Genomic DNA, 14,886 nt, shown 5'->3' with positions numbered 1-14,886 from the left:
GGGGTAGGAGTGGGCACGACGGCTCGCCGGACTCGTGTCTGTTGTAGGCAAGAGAGAGGACATGCATAGGGATGCGACATCTGCTGGGTGGGCCGGCGGCGGTGGAAGATGTTATTTGAACTTGAGGTCGATTTTAGCTCTGATATTTCAATTTGAGATCGATTAGGTTGTTGGAAGCATTGTACCATATGTTTATCGGAAATACTAACGCCCACACGTGTGGGTGTTTGCATCTCGCCCACACGCGTAGATCCACGTCCGTTTGTGGTTGCACGAATCTTGGCATGTTTGTGGTGCCACGTAGGACTGGGCTGGTGTGTGGGCATTCATCCGGTCGCCCACACGTCCATTTTCATCACATGGAGGGACCGGTGTGTGGGCGTTTAGCAGTTCGCTCACACGTCAGTTTTCACTCACGCACAGGGGCTGGTGTGTGGGCATTTATCAGTTCGCCCACAAGCCCGTCTTCTCTCCCACACCCAAAGCTGCCAGTTACCATATGTTTTGCAGGGTACATGGCAACTGCCCTAGTGTGCTTGTAAGCAGATGGCAACTCTCTTTTTTACCCGAACATGTCAGTTGCCATGTGTTTTGCAGGTACATGGCAACTGCTCTAATGTACTTGTAAGCAGATGGCAACTCTTTCTTTACACGAACATGTTATTTTGCCATGTCTCTTTGTAGCGCTACACGGCAACTGTCTAGTGTTAGTAGATGGCAACTCCTAAAGTTTTCAAATCATGGCAACTGTAGTAAACCAGACCATACATGGCAACTGCCTTGTGTTAGTAGGTGGCAACCCCTAAAGTTTTCAAATCATGGCAACTATAATAAACCAGACCATACATGGCAACAGTTGCAGTTGTCCAAAAATGACATCTGGCACTTGATCTGAGATGGCAACTGCAGTTGAGCAACCATGGCAACCGTAGTTGTCCGACATGGCAACTGTAGTTCAGCGACATGGCAACTGCAGTTAAACGAACATGGAAGAGGGTCCGGACCATGGCAACTGCAGTTAAACGAACATGGAAGAGGGTCCGGACCATGGCAACTGCGAGGCACGTGGTGACTGTCACGCAGGGGGTGCGGGACCATGAGGTAGGAGGCCTGACGTACGGGCGTGTTGGCGTTATCTATTTTGCCCACACGTAGGCGTGTGAAAGGGACCGCGAGGAAAAAAAAGAGGCGTGTGGGCATTACTTGTTTTGCCCACACGTAGGCGTGTAGGCTGATCTTCTTAGACACCACACAAAACGTGTGGGCAGACCCCTAACGCCCACACGTGTGGGCGTTATCGGGGTCCATGTTTATTTGTCGATTTGTTACCTGTAGGCTTTAAATGTATCGTCTTGGTATTTTGCCTATCTGTTTTTATGATGGAGCTTTTTTAGGAACGGATTGGCTGCACTACGTGCATTTCCATGTATATGACATGGCACTTCTTGGGCCGCAATGTCACACGTCATCTATACCAATATGTCATATCCATGGATTATTTATATTTGGAAGATATTGGAAAGATGTTGACAAAGATACTGTGCAGCTTCAGTAGGTTTTTCCCTGGAAAAGAACTACAAAATGGACTGGGGTAGAGGATGGCAAACAACATAGTAGAGGAAGGGGTAGCTGACATTTTTGTTTATCATTTGCTAGATAAGCGAAACGAAGGAGAGTGACTTTGAGGATGATATGGATGTGGACTACTGTTTTGAAGTTGATGTGTATAAGCTGAGTAGTTTGCATCATAGTGTTGATTGGTCAAAACGGCGCCAAATCTGCAGTGATACCAGGTCGGCGCTGAGACGAGGGACTAAACTTGTTCTGTTTGAAGAGTTAATGTTGCAAAATGTCTGGTTCAGAAGTTAAGAGAGAAAATATGCACTCTGTGAAGAGTTGATGGACGAAAAATATACTTTTTTTCTCTTTACTACAAAGAAGCATTCAATTCACCTTGGCATCCACTCTACCACTCCCTCCGTCCCAAAATAAGTGTCTACCACCCTAAAATAAGTGTCTTAATTTTGTACTAGCTCTAGTACAAATTTGTACTAAACTCAAGACACTTATTTTGGGATGGAGGGAGTACAATACAACGACAATAATTGGAAGGTGCTCTGCTCAGTTAACTTCTCCACATTGTAAGTTTAACAAATCTCAGATTATCCTGATGAGTGATGAGCATCTAGGACTAGGAGTCCAGAAAGAAGGGCCAGGTGTACTTCCTTCGAAATTCGATTTTTCTTTTGGACTCTCTCAGAGTTAAAAAGGACGAGTCAATGACAACAAACATTCAAGCACAAAAACAGAGTATTTTTTTTCAGGGACTTTGCATAGGCACAAGCAACACAAAAGGAAAAAAAAATCAAGTTGAACCCAGAGAAGTACTTCACTTACTATGCTATGAAACAACAAATACAAGCAAATGGGACTCTTTTTATATATATACCAAAAGAAACTTTTGATATTTACATTCTAAGGACTACCTGGACTAGAACAGATTGGAAGAGAGAAGATTAGTTACAGAAGTTTTGGTGGTGGAGGTCCAGAGAGATCATGATGATGATGGGGATGCTTGAGCTTGTGGAGCCAGTGGGCTAGCCATTTCTTGGGATCATGATTCTCCTGGCAGTTTGAGCTTGGCATATTGTCAAGTGTTCCATCTCTTTCAAGAACCATCTTGAACTTGTCCAGTAATTGAACTATTTGCCAGAATTCAGGCCTTTTATCTGCTTGCAAGGCCCAACACTGCTCGATCAGAACCCGTAATGCAGCTGGGCAGGTGCCGGGAATGGCCGGCCTCACATTCTGAAAATGGAAATTGGTGGTCATTTTCTTCTTCTCAGAAAGCACAGGATCAGAAATTCAGAATGTATATGGACTGTTCGAGAAAAAAAGAATGTATATGAACTAATTAAAAGAATGTCCATATGCACAATGTCATGCCTAATGTCTCTCCATCTGGAAAATTTGTATAATCTCAACCTAACAAAGGTATTACCTGACAGGGACAGAAATGGGACCAGATGAGTGCATACCTTGTCAAAAACAGCAAAGGCTGCTTGGAACGGAGTCAAATCTTCATAAGGCACGGAGCCGGTAAGCATTTCCCACAAGATAAGGCCGAAGCTGTAAACATCGACCTTCCGACCATAGGGTTTGTGCTTCATCATCTCCGGAGCCATCCATCTGAAGGTCCCGGGATCGTTCGCCAGAGGGTCACAGTAGGCTTCTTCGCAGGCTATTCCAAAATCGACAATCTTCGCGCAGCATTCCCCGTCAAATATGATGTTATCCGGTTTCACGTCACGATGTACGATTCCTTGCGAGTGGACGTACCCCATGCCGTGTGCGATATCCAAGCCAACTGAAATGATCTTGTCCAAAGGCAGAGATCTGTGCTCTTGCTTGTGCAAGAATGATCTCAACGAACCACCAGAAAGGAACTCGGTGATGACGCAGAAGACCGGCGGACTGGTGCATGCTCCAACCAGCTACAAAAGAAATTGTATTTATGGATCAATAATTGACTTTGTTTTGCGATGATAACATCAAAGATGGGATCACGTAAGCAAGATTTCAGGACTGTGAGTTGTTACTAGCATGGTCATACAGGACTACTACGTTCGGCATGACGTAGGAACACACCTGAACTAAAAGCTAGGTACTGATGGAAACTTAGTACCAGAAACTTGCCATTTCAGGGAAGAAATGTAAGTCATCTGGCACAAGGCTAAACGTAAGGATTGCTCTTTCTATCTAATCTAGAAATAAATTTCATCAGCTGTTTCAAACTTCTTTGATAAATAAATCAATATAAGCACAAATTGCCTGAAACTGAATATTTCTGCAGAGGAAACTCAGGAAGTTACTACCTTAATGACGTTTCGATGCTGGAGGCGGGACAATGTGACAACCTCCGTGTTGAACTGCTTCTCGAGCTGAGATGCCAGCTCCGCATCTTCCTCGACGTCAGGCTGCCTGATGAACTTGACAGCAACGGGCACCTCCTTGTAGATTCCATGGAACAGACGGCTGTGCGCCCCGTAGGCGAACTTCTGCCCGATGAGGAGCTGCTTGCGATCCACCGTCCAAGTTTCGAGCACCTTCTCTGCGGCCGCCTTGGCCCTTTGGTTGTCCCAGTGCTCCTTCCTGTGGTGCTTCACCTTGGCCGGCGCCTTGAGTGGCGCGTCCGCCGGCGGCGCGCGTGGCGGGGACGAAGATTTCCGGCGCGGCGGCGGCGTGGAGAACCTCTTGCTGGCTGATTTGGCCTCCTTGAACACCTCAGGCACGGGACGGCTTGGGAGAGGGGACCTCGCCCTCAGCATCCGCGTCGTGCGCCCCTCTGGGAGGACCCTGAGCGACGAACTGCGCACCGGCGGCCGCGGCGCGTCCAAGACCGGCGCTTTCTTGGCCGGGAAAGGAGACGGGCTGGAGCACACCCTTTGCAGCCTCATGCTCTGCTCGTCTGGGTGGAAGGAGAACTCGAGAGGCCCAGGGCTGTCGGCCTTGCTCGGGTCCTGAACCTCGGGCTCGGAGCAGACGTCGACGAAGAGGTTGTTGCGGCCCCTCGTTCCGTTGGCAGAGTTGTTGGTCGGTGCTGACTGCGGCGGGTGACCGTGATCGGCAGGCTTCTCGTGATGATGCACCGGTATGGCGTTGGAGAAGGCATGGTTGAGGTCCGTCTTGGGCTGGGCACTCAGCGACCTTGTCCTTGGAATGGGGACCGGGTTGGTGGTGGCGGAGGCTTTGGTCCTGGGCTCGAAGTTCATGCCGTGGAGCTTGAACCCTGAGTCGGAGCCCTTGTTCTGCCTGAGCGCGGCGCCGCGGTTGAACTGCTCGACGAAGGCGCCGAACTGCTCCCTGCCGGAGTTGGAGCGGACGACGGAATGGGAGAACCTCGTCCGCCGCACCCACGAGTAATCCTCGTCGTCCATGCCGACCGACCAGATGGGCCGATGCAATGGATGGATGGACTTGATTTGATGCGACGGGAGCGGCGAGTCGCTGACGTGTTATTAGGCTTATAGGAACCTGGACGAGAAAAACCCGGATCCTAGAACGTCCCAGAGCTCGTTGAAGAGACGCCACATTTGCTCCCCCTCTTCGGTTCTTCTTATGGCACGCCTCGATTGCTCTGAATTCACGCGCAATCCGGCCGTATTCCGTGGACCGCCGCCCGCCGCCCCTGGATCAATTCAAAAGCAAAACACTCGCGAGATCAATACACACACCTTTCTGAAGGTCACGATTGGTCAAAGCCAAGCAACCACGGTTTCCGAACGCAAGAAGAAGGAGGGATCAAATTGGAACGAGGAACCGTGCAGGCAAGAAAAACAGAGGCGTGCGAGAACAATCACATCACATCACATGCAGGAAACAGGGGGAGGCAGGCGGGCAGCGATCGGGAGACCTCGGAATTCGGCGCCTATTCCACGCCAAATCCCCTGGCCGAACGCAACCGGTATCCAAATCCAAAAGGAGCTGGCCCTCCTAATCTGAAACCAGGAAGAGTCACGGCCGCTTACCCGATGGGAAGGAACACCCGAATCTATCTAGGCCGAGCGACGCGCGCCTGGGAGGAGGCAGCCGTCCGGCCGGCCAAGAACGTGGAGGGAGCAGCGGCGACGTGGGACGGACGAAGGCTGTGCGCGGGGGAAAGAATCGGGCGGGGCCGAGAAAAGGCGGCACCTCCTGCCTTTGGACGTGGGTGGAGCGTTGGAATTTGCCGGGAGGGACGGAGGGATGGAAGGGGGGAGGGAATGTTGCGACGGGGGCACGGGACGTTCCAATCGCTCACCGAACGAATCCAGCAGTTGTGCCAGGGCCGGGCGCCCTCCCCGCCTTTGTTCCTCTTCCTTTCTCCCTTTTTTCTGCCGGGCGGCGCGTGAACCTGAAAGGCGGAAGAATCCTCTGCCCTCTGCGTTGTAAAATAAATAGGGCAGGGAGGTACGGTGCTGGGCGGCTCTGGGGCGGTGTGGGACTTGTTCCCCGGAATACAATTCTTTCTTTCTTTGTTTATGGGTCAATCATGAGAGACGACTTTGGGATTAGTCTAATCCAAATCCAAAGCTGTTTTGTTTCTGGTGAGATTTGACGCGCACGGTTTTTATATTCCGGAGATTCGTTCCGTCGCGGGACTCCCCGCGTCCACGTGGATCCCGTGCTAAAAGTCAGTTGTTTGTTGCTGTTTTACGTGTCAACGATAAATTTGGGAGACTCCTGTTGCAAAAATATAGAAGAAAAAATCCAGCAAACGAATAGCAATGATAAAAAGGAAGTTAGAAACATTAGCACAAGCAAGAAAAAGAAAAGAAAATTTTGTGTCAGTAAACAAAGACATATACTAGAAAAACATAAACTAAAACGAAAACAAAAATTCTTATTCTAAAATAAAATGAATTAAGAACATTGGTGCTATCCTAAAGGGAAAATAAACTAAAACCATATGCTGATAAAAAAATTGCAAAGAAAATAGATATAGCTTGCATAGTGCCATAATATGCAAGCACAAGTATAACTTGCATGCGTACGACCAGGCTATACTAAGGCTTAGTTTGGCAACGAAGTTTTTAGAGAACCATGGTAATTGAAAACTACAGTATTCAGATGTGCACACAACGAATACTACAGTTTCTTTAAACCGTGTTTTTTCTCAGTTTTAGCGAAACTACCTAGGTGTTTGGCGGGTGTTGTTATACTACAGTTTTGACCAATTGTAACGCTGGATGACATCTGAAACTCACTGAGCTACAAGACCTAACGGCCGCCGGGTGCATGCAGCTTCTACGCATAAGGTCAGCTCGTCCGCACCTATGTAGCAGATTTGTGTACTGCTATGCTAACTAGGCAGGCGCAAGAAACGGATCGATCAGCCGGCCTTCAATGGCTGGACTAATTTAACCATGAGGTGCATGATTGATCAAGAGCCTGTGGCAACTTAAGTTCATTAATCAACTAGATTGAAGTAATACAATCCTAGGAGCGTGTTGTTATCATATGTCTATACGTGCATGTACTTTTGAAGGCGGACCAAAATTCTTTGCGCGTGTACGATGCACCATTTATACTGAATTGGCTACCTAGCATATATATACCCGGTTGCATACAAGTGTTCTCCTGATCTAATCAGTGCGCTACTAGTCCGAAATTAATCGACAGCTAAGGACTCCATGGAGAAGCATGCAAGATCACTAGAAACTAATCAGTTTTGTCATCCCATCCAGCGGCGTCATATCTAATATATATGCCACCCCTTGTAGCAGTCTTGCAATTAGACTGGACAGATGGAGAAAAATTAGAAGACAATCGCATCTAATATTCTTATCCCAACGTAGATGGCAACGTCAATTGCACTTTCTCTCTGTTCTGTTTAGAAAAAAGAGGTCTAGACCACTTTTTCAAATACTTCAAAAATACCACAGTTTCTGGAATATTATGGTTTACAAAACTTCAGTTTTTGTTGAAGCCAAACACATCGAAGTATTCAAAACCAAAGTTTTTTTCGGAAACCACGGTATTCTAGAAAAACTACAAAAATACTTTGCATCCAAACGCATCCTAAGTGTTCATAGAGCAGAACAACACCGTCAAGGCCTCAACTATTAGTCGTCTCTCAGCGCATCGAAAAATGAATTGTGTCTCTTGTTGACGGCATAGCCTCCCACCTCTCACATACGGATGTGCGCGCGAACATAGACGGATGTACCACGCACATACACACAGTCCTCATCTCTTTTCACACACATACTTGCGCATACGCATAATTGTTGGCTAAATCCTAAATGTAGAAGATGAAGTATGGGCTATGCAAACACAATGCAATGATCGATGCACCAGGCACGTATATATGATGTACAGAGAGGGGTCACAACCTCAACTATACAGATGAACTAGGAGGTGGGCCCAAGTCACAATATACACGTACACATATATTCCTCGAAGGTGAAAGTCACCAGTCCCTTAGTCATCAGATCGGTGAACTGTTGTGCTGTAGGAACATGGAGGACCCGAATCCGTCCAAGGGCCACCTGCTCACTCACAAAGTGAATGCCCAGCTCAATGTGTTTAGTCTGGCGATGATGAACGGGGTTGGCGGAAAGGTACACCGCAGAGACGTTGTCACAGTAGACAACTGTAGCCTGGGAGACGTCATGATGCAACTCCTAAAGTAGTTGTCGTAGCCAGGTGCACTCGGCGACGGCGTTAGCCACTGCTCGGTACTCCGCCTTCGCGCTAGAGCACGAAACCGTGGGTTGTCGCTTGGACGGCCACGAGACGAGTGAAGGACCGAGGTAGACGCAGTAGCCAGAGGTGGAGCGACGAGTGTCAGGGAAGCCGGCCCAGTCCGCGTCGGAGTAGGCCACCATCTCCATAGAAGTAGACGCCGTGAGAGTGAGCCCAAGAGCCATCGTGCCGCGGATGTAGCGGAGAATCCGCTTCACGAGGGTCCAATGGGAGTCACAAGGGGCGTGCATATGGAGACACACCTGCTGAACAGCATACTGAAGATCCGGCCGGGTGAGAGTTAGATATTGAAGAGCACCAACAATGGACCGGTAGAACGGTGCATCCGACGCGGGCAAGCCCTCGAGAGCAGAAACCTTGGCCTTCGTGTCAACAGGAGTAGCAACAGGGTGGCAGTTGAGCATGCCGGCACGCTCAAGTAGATCGTGTGCATACTTCTGCTGATGAAGGAAGAAGCCGTCGCGTCGCCGAACAACCTCAATGCCAAGGAAATAATGTAGAGCACCCAGGTCCTTGATGGCAAACTCATCACGCATCCGGAGAGTAATCTGCTGAAGAAGGGCTGCGGAGGAGGCCGTCAGGATGATGTCGTCGACGTAGAGGAGCAAATATGCAGTCGTATCGCCGCGGTGATAGACAAACAATGAGGCATCCGAGTGAATAACGCTGAAGCCTAGTGTCCGAAGGAACCCAGCGATACACTGGTACCAGGCGCAAGGTGCTTGCTTGAGCCTGTAGAGAGACCAGGACAGCAAACACACATGCCCAGGAAGAGATGCGTCGACGAAACCGGTTGGCTGCTCACAGTAAACCTGCTCCTCAAGATGGCCATGAAGGAAGGCGTTGGAGACATCCATCTGATGAACCGGCCAACCTCGGGAAACCGCCGGCTGGAGAACAGTGTGGATCGTGCCCGGTTTGACAACCGGTGCAAACGTCTCAGTGAAATCGATGCCAGCGCGCTGCCGAGAACCACAGACCACCCAACGAGCCTTGTAGCGCTCAAGTGTACCATCCGAGCAGCTCTTATGGCGAAAGAGCCCCTTGCCGCTGATGACATTGGCGCGAGAAGACCGAGAAACCAGTGTCCAGGTACGGTTCCGCTGTAGAGCGTTGAACTCTTCCTGCATCGCAGCAAGCCAGTGAGGATCACGAAGGGATGCTCTGGCGGACGCAAGTATCTGCGACGGATAGGCAGTGGAGACGGCAAGGAGATACTCGTCGTTGGAGTACCGCAGACTCGGGCGGTGAACGCCGCCTCAAGCCCGAGTGAGGGGGTGAGACGACAACTCCGGGATGAGGTCCGAGGAGGCGGCCGGCGAGGCGGCCGGTGAGGCGGCCACCGAAGCAGCCGGGGAGCGCGCGTCGCCCGAGGCATCCGCAGCGCCCAAGGCAGTGGAGGCTGGCGAGGCGCCCGAGGCAGTGGGCCAGCTGGGGCGCCTGAGGCGGCAGGAGATGGCGCCGGCGGCAAAGCCGGCGGAGACGGTGATGGCGGCGTGGGGCGTGAGGAGCAGCTCGTCCCACGGCGCGAGGACCACCAAAGCCCGGAGGCGGTCCGAGAGCCGAGCGGGGCCGTCCACCTGACGGGGTTACCGAAGGGTCGTCGGTGGCAGGCAGTGACGGGGCGACGAGAGGTACCTGTTGCTGAAACGGAAACACCTTCTCATCAAAGTAAACATGTCGGGAGGTGAATACACGATGTGAGATAGGGTCGTAGCAGCGGTAGCCTTTGGTGTTAGGTGGATAGCCGAAAAAGATGCAGGCGACAGAGCGGGGTGCAAGCTTATGAGGCGCGGTGGCCGCGATGCTAGGGTAGCAGAGACAGCCGAAGATGTGAAGCACATCATAAGAGGATGGTGCACCGAAGAGGAGGTGATGAGGTGCAAAGTTCCCGCGAGTGCGACAGGGGTGGATGTTAATGAGGAATGATGCGGTGGCGAGAGCGTTAGGCCAAAAGCACGGAGGCACATTGGCATGAAAAAGAAGGGTCCGAACGCAGTCGTTAAGAGTGCGAAGGACACGCTCAGCGCGACCGTTCTGTTGCAAAGTGTACGGGCATGTGAGACGAAAAGTCATGCCATGTGTGGTGAGGAGAATGCGAACAGCTAAGTTGTCGAACTCCTTCCCGTTATCTGTCTGAAACGCGAGAATGGGACGACCAAACTGCGTGAAAACATAGGAGTAGAAAGCGGCGAGAGTGGAGATGACATCCGACTTACGACGCAATGGGAAGGTCCACACATAGTGCGAAAAATCATCAAGTATAACAAGATAATAAAGATAGCCCATATTACTTGCGACAGGAGAGGTCCAAACATCACTATGAATTAACTCAAACGGGTATGATGCAACATGAGAAGATGCCCTAAAGGGAAGACGAGCATCTTTGCCGAGGCGACATGCATGACACGAGTGATCCTCGGTCTTATTACACGTGAAAGGAAAACTCCGAAGTATATGACAAAGGGTGGCGGGGTTGGGATGACCCAAGCGAGCGTGCCAAAGATCCACTCCGGTGGCGAGAGCGACAGGGGCGGCGGAGGTGGTGGAGGCGGTGGAGTGGACTGGAGTACCATCCGGGTATGAGTGTCCTTAACAGAAAAACCACACTCGTCAAACTCAACGGTAACAGGATTTTGACGTGCAAAAGAACGAACAGAGACCAGATTTTTAATAAGATCAGGAGAAACTAAGATGTTAGATAATGAAAATGGAGTAGAATTAGATGGAAAAGATGCATGTCCTGTGTGAGTAATGGGAAGGGAGGAACCGTCACCGACGGTAATGCGAGCGGAAGTGTGGATGGGATAGGAGGTGTGGAGGTTACCGGGATGAGCCACCATGTGCGCAGTAGCTCCAGTGTCCATATACCAGTCACCGCCACTGATGTAGGTGGACGGTGAGGGAGCCGAGTGTAGGGCCACCAAGAGAGCCGGGTCCCACGACGCCGGTGGGAGGGCGGGCTGCTCGGGCGGGGCCATCAGGGGCAGCAGCGGTAGCCCACCTGGCTGTGGCGGCAGGCCGAAGGAAAGGGGCCCTAGGGCGCCGCATAGGGCTGTGGCGCGGCATAGAACGCCTGGTGAGACGGAGGGCATGCGTCGAGGATACCCGGGGCAGGGACGCGGGGAACCGACATGGAGCAGGCGTGCACAACGCCAGTCCAAGGGTTCTGGCCGGCATACAAAGGGGCCGGCTGGTACTACTGCTTATATCTGGCCATGGGCCGGGCCGGGCCGGGCTTCGGCCCAGGCCCCATCAAGCCCTAGGTCTGTTTCCCAGGCCCAAGCCCTCCCAGGCCCACGAAAATACTACGTTCCCCAGGCCCAGGCCCTCCCAACACAGAAAGCCCGAAAGCCCTAAGCCCTCCCAAAGGCCCTCGATGTTGTAACATCAAAACAGCACATCAAATAGCACCAAAATAGCAAATAGTATCTTATAAAGTGTTAAAGACAACAACAACACCAAAATAGCAGCACATCAGCACCAAAAGTGCATAAAGAGCAGCACAGCAGCACCAAAACAGCAGCACATCAGCACCAAAATAGCACTAAAGAGCATTGTTTTCACATCAAATAGTATCAAACATTCCAGTTTCGAGGTTTAGAAACACAAGTGCATAAATGTATTATTACATGCCAGATGGCCAATTCATAGAACCAAAAATAAGGACCAGTAGCTGCTGGTTGCCATCTCGACATGCCTTCTCCGAATCTTCTACTCATCTCAGTGCTCTAGCAAGAACTCTACAAAATGCAATAAACATCAGGTTAGCTAAAGTACATGTTGAACTTGACAAGTTGACATGAACAAAGAATATGGATGTTACATTCATCATCGGAAGAAGAATTTTCATCATCTAGCTCAACCACTTCTGCCTTTCTCTTATTACCTACAACAACTACAACAACATGTTAGCTATAAACTCTAAAGTACATAGCATGAAGAAATAAACAAAGTAAGTTAAACTATATACCATCTTTCTTCTCCAATTTGCAGCGATACCAATCTTGCAAACACATCAAGGCCTCAACCGTCTTTGGTTTAAGTGAGGCTCGGCTCGGGGTTATAACCTTCTTACTCAAGCTGAAAGCAGATTCTGATGCAACACTTGACACGGGAACAGCAAGGATATCACGTGCCAATCTTGCTAGCTGCGGATACCTAGCTGCAGACTTGCTCCAGTAATCCAAGATATCAATGTTCTCATTCAACCTCTTGGTAGGTTCAGCCAAGTACAATTCCAATTCAGATTTCTCTTCAACTGTGCTCGTGCTTTCCACATACTGATCATAGTCAGAAAAGGCACCAAGTCCACAAGTGCTTGACATACTAGTTTTGGGTAAGTTGTCATGAACAGGTACAACACTACCATATTCATTAAATAAAGAAGTCAAGGTACTTCTAACATCAGCAAGACGACGTTTGGCATCATTCTCTTCATACAGCTTGGAGTAGGAATAAGCCAAGAACTTGAACTTAATACGGGGATCAAGAACAACAGCACAAGATAGAAATACGCTATAGTCAGACCAATATTTCATGAACTTTTCTCTCATAGCAAACAACATTGGACCCATGTAGCTATTTATACCAGCGGTAGCCTCAATAATAGCAGTATGGACTAGATAAACATTCATGAAGTACAAGTTGGCTGTTGGATATTTTGTTCCTGAGAAAACAGTAGTTACCTTGAAGAAAACCTCCAAAAACTGATACATATGAGATACCTTGGACCATTCTTCCTCACTTGGCCAAAAATGCACCTTGAAGATGCTATCCCTCTCAGAATACCACTGCAACACTTTTTTTAAGTACAAACAGGAGCCAAGCATAGTATATGTTGAATTCCAACGAATGGGCATGTCAGGTTTCAACTTCTTTGATTCTTCTAAGTTGAAAGTAGTTGTAGCAGTGCTATAAAACTTGTGCAGCCTATTACTTGAAGCCTTTAGATACATTATACCATCTCTAAGTTTGGCCACAGCACCATCAATCAATGTCAAACCAGATTGAACTACCAAATTCAGTATGTGTGCACAACAACGAATTTGAAAGAATTTGCCGGACAAAGGTAAAGCACCTTGAGACAAGTGGGTTCGCAAGCAAACAATCATTCTATCATTATAGGCTGCATTATCAAGAGTGATGCACATTACTTTCTTCTCAATCCTCCATTCACGAAAAGCTAGATGGACCTCATCGGCAATAGATGCTCCATCATATGGTGGATCAATTTTTTTGAACCAGACAATTCTTTTGTTTAGTTTCCAATCAGCATCTATGTAATGACAGGTAATGCAAATATAGCTATGCTTGGTGACTTCAGATTTCCAATTGTCAGATGTGAAACTTACTCTACCAGGGGCAGCAACAATAATTTCAAGCAATTCTTTTTTCTGGGAAAGAAACATTGCCATTATCTCTCTTTTTATTGTGTGCCGACCAATACTCTTGAATGCTGGACAACAAGCAGTCATCATTGTTCTAAAACCATCTTCTTCAACTGTTGTAAATGGATGAGAACCGGACACAAGATAAATAGAGACTCCATGTCTAGCTACTTGAGCATCATATTTAACATTTCTCAATGCATTTTTTCCATCATCATTTGTTTCAGATTTCAAGAAAAAATTATTCATTGTTGATTGATCAGTCTTATGCAGCGATTCGGTGTGCCTAAGGAGATGAGATGTACCGTGTCCAGATTTAGCTGACAGCTCAGCGGAGCAATGGTTGCACTTAGCTACAATAAAGGCATCACCATCTTTGGATATCTTGGTGAAGTCCAACCATACTTTTGACTTCCGTCTGCTACTGCTAGAGGAGGCAGTGCGCTGCTGTTGTGCTTTGGCTGTAGGCTGCTGCTGTGCTTCGGCTGTAGGCTGCTGCTGTGGTGCCGATTGTCCACTTCCTGAACGTGCACTAGATGCTGGCCTCTTCCCCCTTTTACTTGCAACTTTCTGCCGTACACGAGGAGGATTTGGAGGTACAATAAACAGCTCCATCTCACCCTCATGCCCTTCTAATTCTTCAGGATGATAATCTGGTTCATCACCCTCATGCCCCTCCATGCTAAATCTATATCAACAGCAAGAAATATATATGTCAACAGCAAGAAATATATATGTCAACAGCAGCAAGAAATCTATATCAACACACACTTATAGCCACTGTTTCATCAATCATCTACACACACTTGTATTCATGTACAGCAGCGAGTTCATCTACAGTTCTACACACACTTATATTCATGTACAACAGCAACAAATCTGCATCAAATCCATCATGTTGACATGTATGTACACCTGCTAATCGGTTAAGAACGGAAAAAAATCCGCATCAAATTACCTTAAGAGCAGAGGTGCGGCGGCGCTCGGACGACAGCTGAGCTAGTTGATGCGGTGGATGTCAACCAGGGGATGCAGAGCTCGTTGCTGCGGTGGATGTCTTGGATGCGGCGCCATTGGGGAGGAGAGGCAGCCGGGCGGCAGCGCGGTTGAGGAGGAGAGGCAGTCGGGCGGCGTCGCGGTTGGGGAGGAGAGGAAGCTTGCCGGCGTCGCGGTTGGGGAGGAGAGGAGGCCTGCCGGCGGCGGTGCGGTTGGGGAGGAGAGGCAGCCTGCCGCCGCCGGTGCGGGACGG

The 14,886-nt window shown here is 49.1% G+C and overlaps 1 protein-coding gene across 2 annotated transcripts; it reads right to left on the bottom strand.

Moving 5' to 3' along the window:
• Positions 1–2,292: 2,292 nt before the first annotated feature.
• LOC123079026 (serine/threonine-protein kinase A-Raf) lies at positions 2,293–5,951 on the bottom strand. 2 transcript variants are annotated; one of them, XM_044501698.1, is made up of 4 exons: positions 5,801–5,951; positions 3,876–5,188; positions 3,039–3,494; positions 2,293–2,808 (listed from the first exon to the last, which is right to left on the bottom strand). In XM_044501698.1, the coding sequence occupies exons 2-4, from the start codon at positions 4,935–4,937 to the stop codon at positions 2,521–2,523; spliced, it is 1,806 nt and encodes a 601-aa protein (XP_044357633.1). In that variant the 5' UTR covers positions 4,938–5,188; positions 5,801–5,951; the 3' UTR covers positions 2,293–2,520. The 2 variants fall into 2 exon arrangements, with proteins under 2 accessions (XP_044357633.1, XP_044357632.1); XM_044501697.1 differs by having other exon boundaries at positions 5,529–5,911.
• Positions 5,952–14,886: the final 8,935 nt, after the last annotated feature.

Source organism: Triticum aestivum, chromosome 3D (genome assembly GCF_018294505.1).
Source record: "Triticum aestivum cultivar Chinese Spring chromosome 3D, IWGSC CS RefSeq v2.1, whole genome shotgun sequence".
Classification (NCBI taxonomy): domain Eukaryota; kingdom Viridiplantae; phylum Streptophyta; class Magnoliopsida; order Poales; family Poaceae; genus Triticum; species Triticum aestivum.
The sequence above is the reverse complement of the archived record's forward strand: the minus strand, read 5'-3'. Positions and strand labels throughout refer to the sequence as shown.

Excerpts from the sequence above, each read along its gene's own strand:
- LOC123079026 (XM_044501698.1), bottom strand. The coding sequence starts at position 4,937 with ATGGACGACGAGGATTACTCGTGGGTGCGGCGGACGAGGTTCTCCCAT. Across the intron at positions 3,495-3,875 it reads AGCATCGAAACGTCATTAAG|CTGGTTGGAGCATGCACCAG; the intron begins GTAGTAACTTCC and ends TTTCTTTTGTAG. Across the intron at positions 2,809-3,038 it reads CCTTTGCTGTTTTTGACAAG|AATGTGAGGCCGGCCATTCC; the intron begins GTATGCACTCAT and ends TTCCATTTTCAG.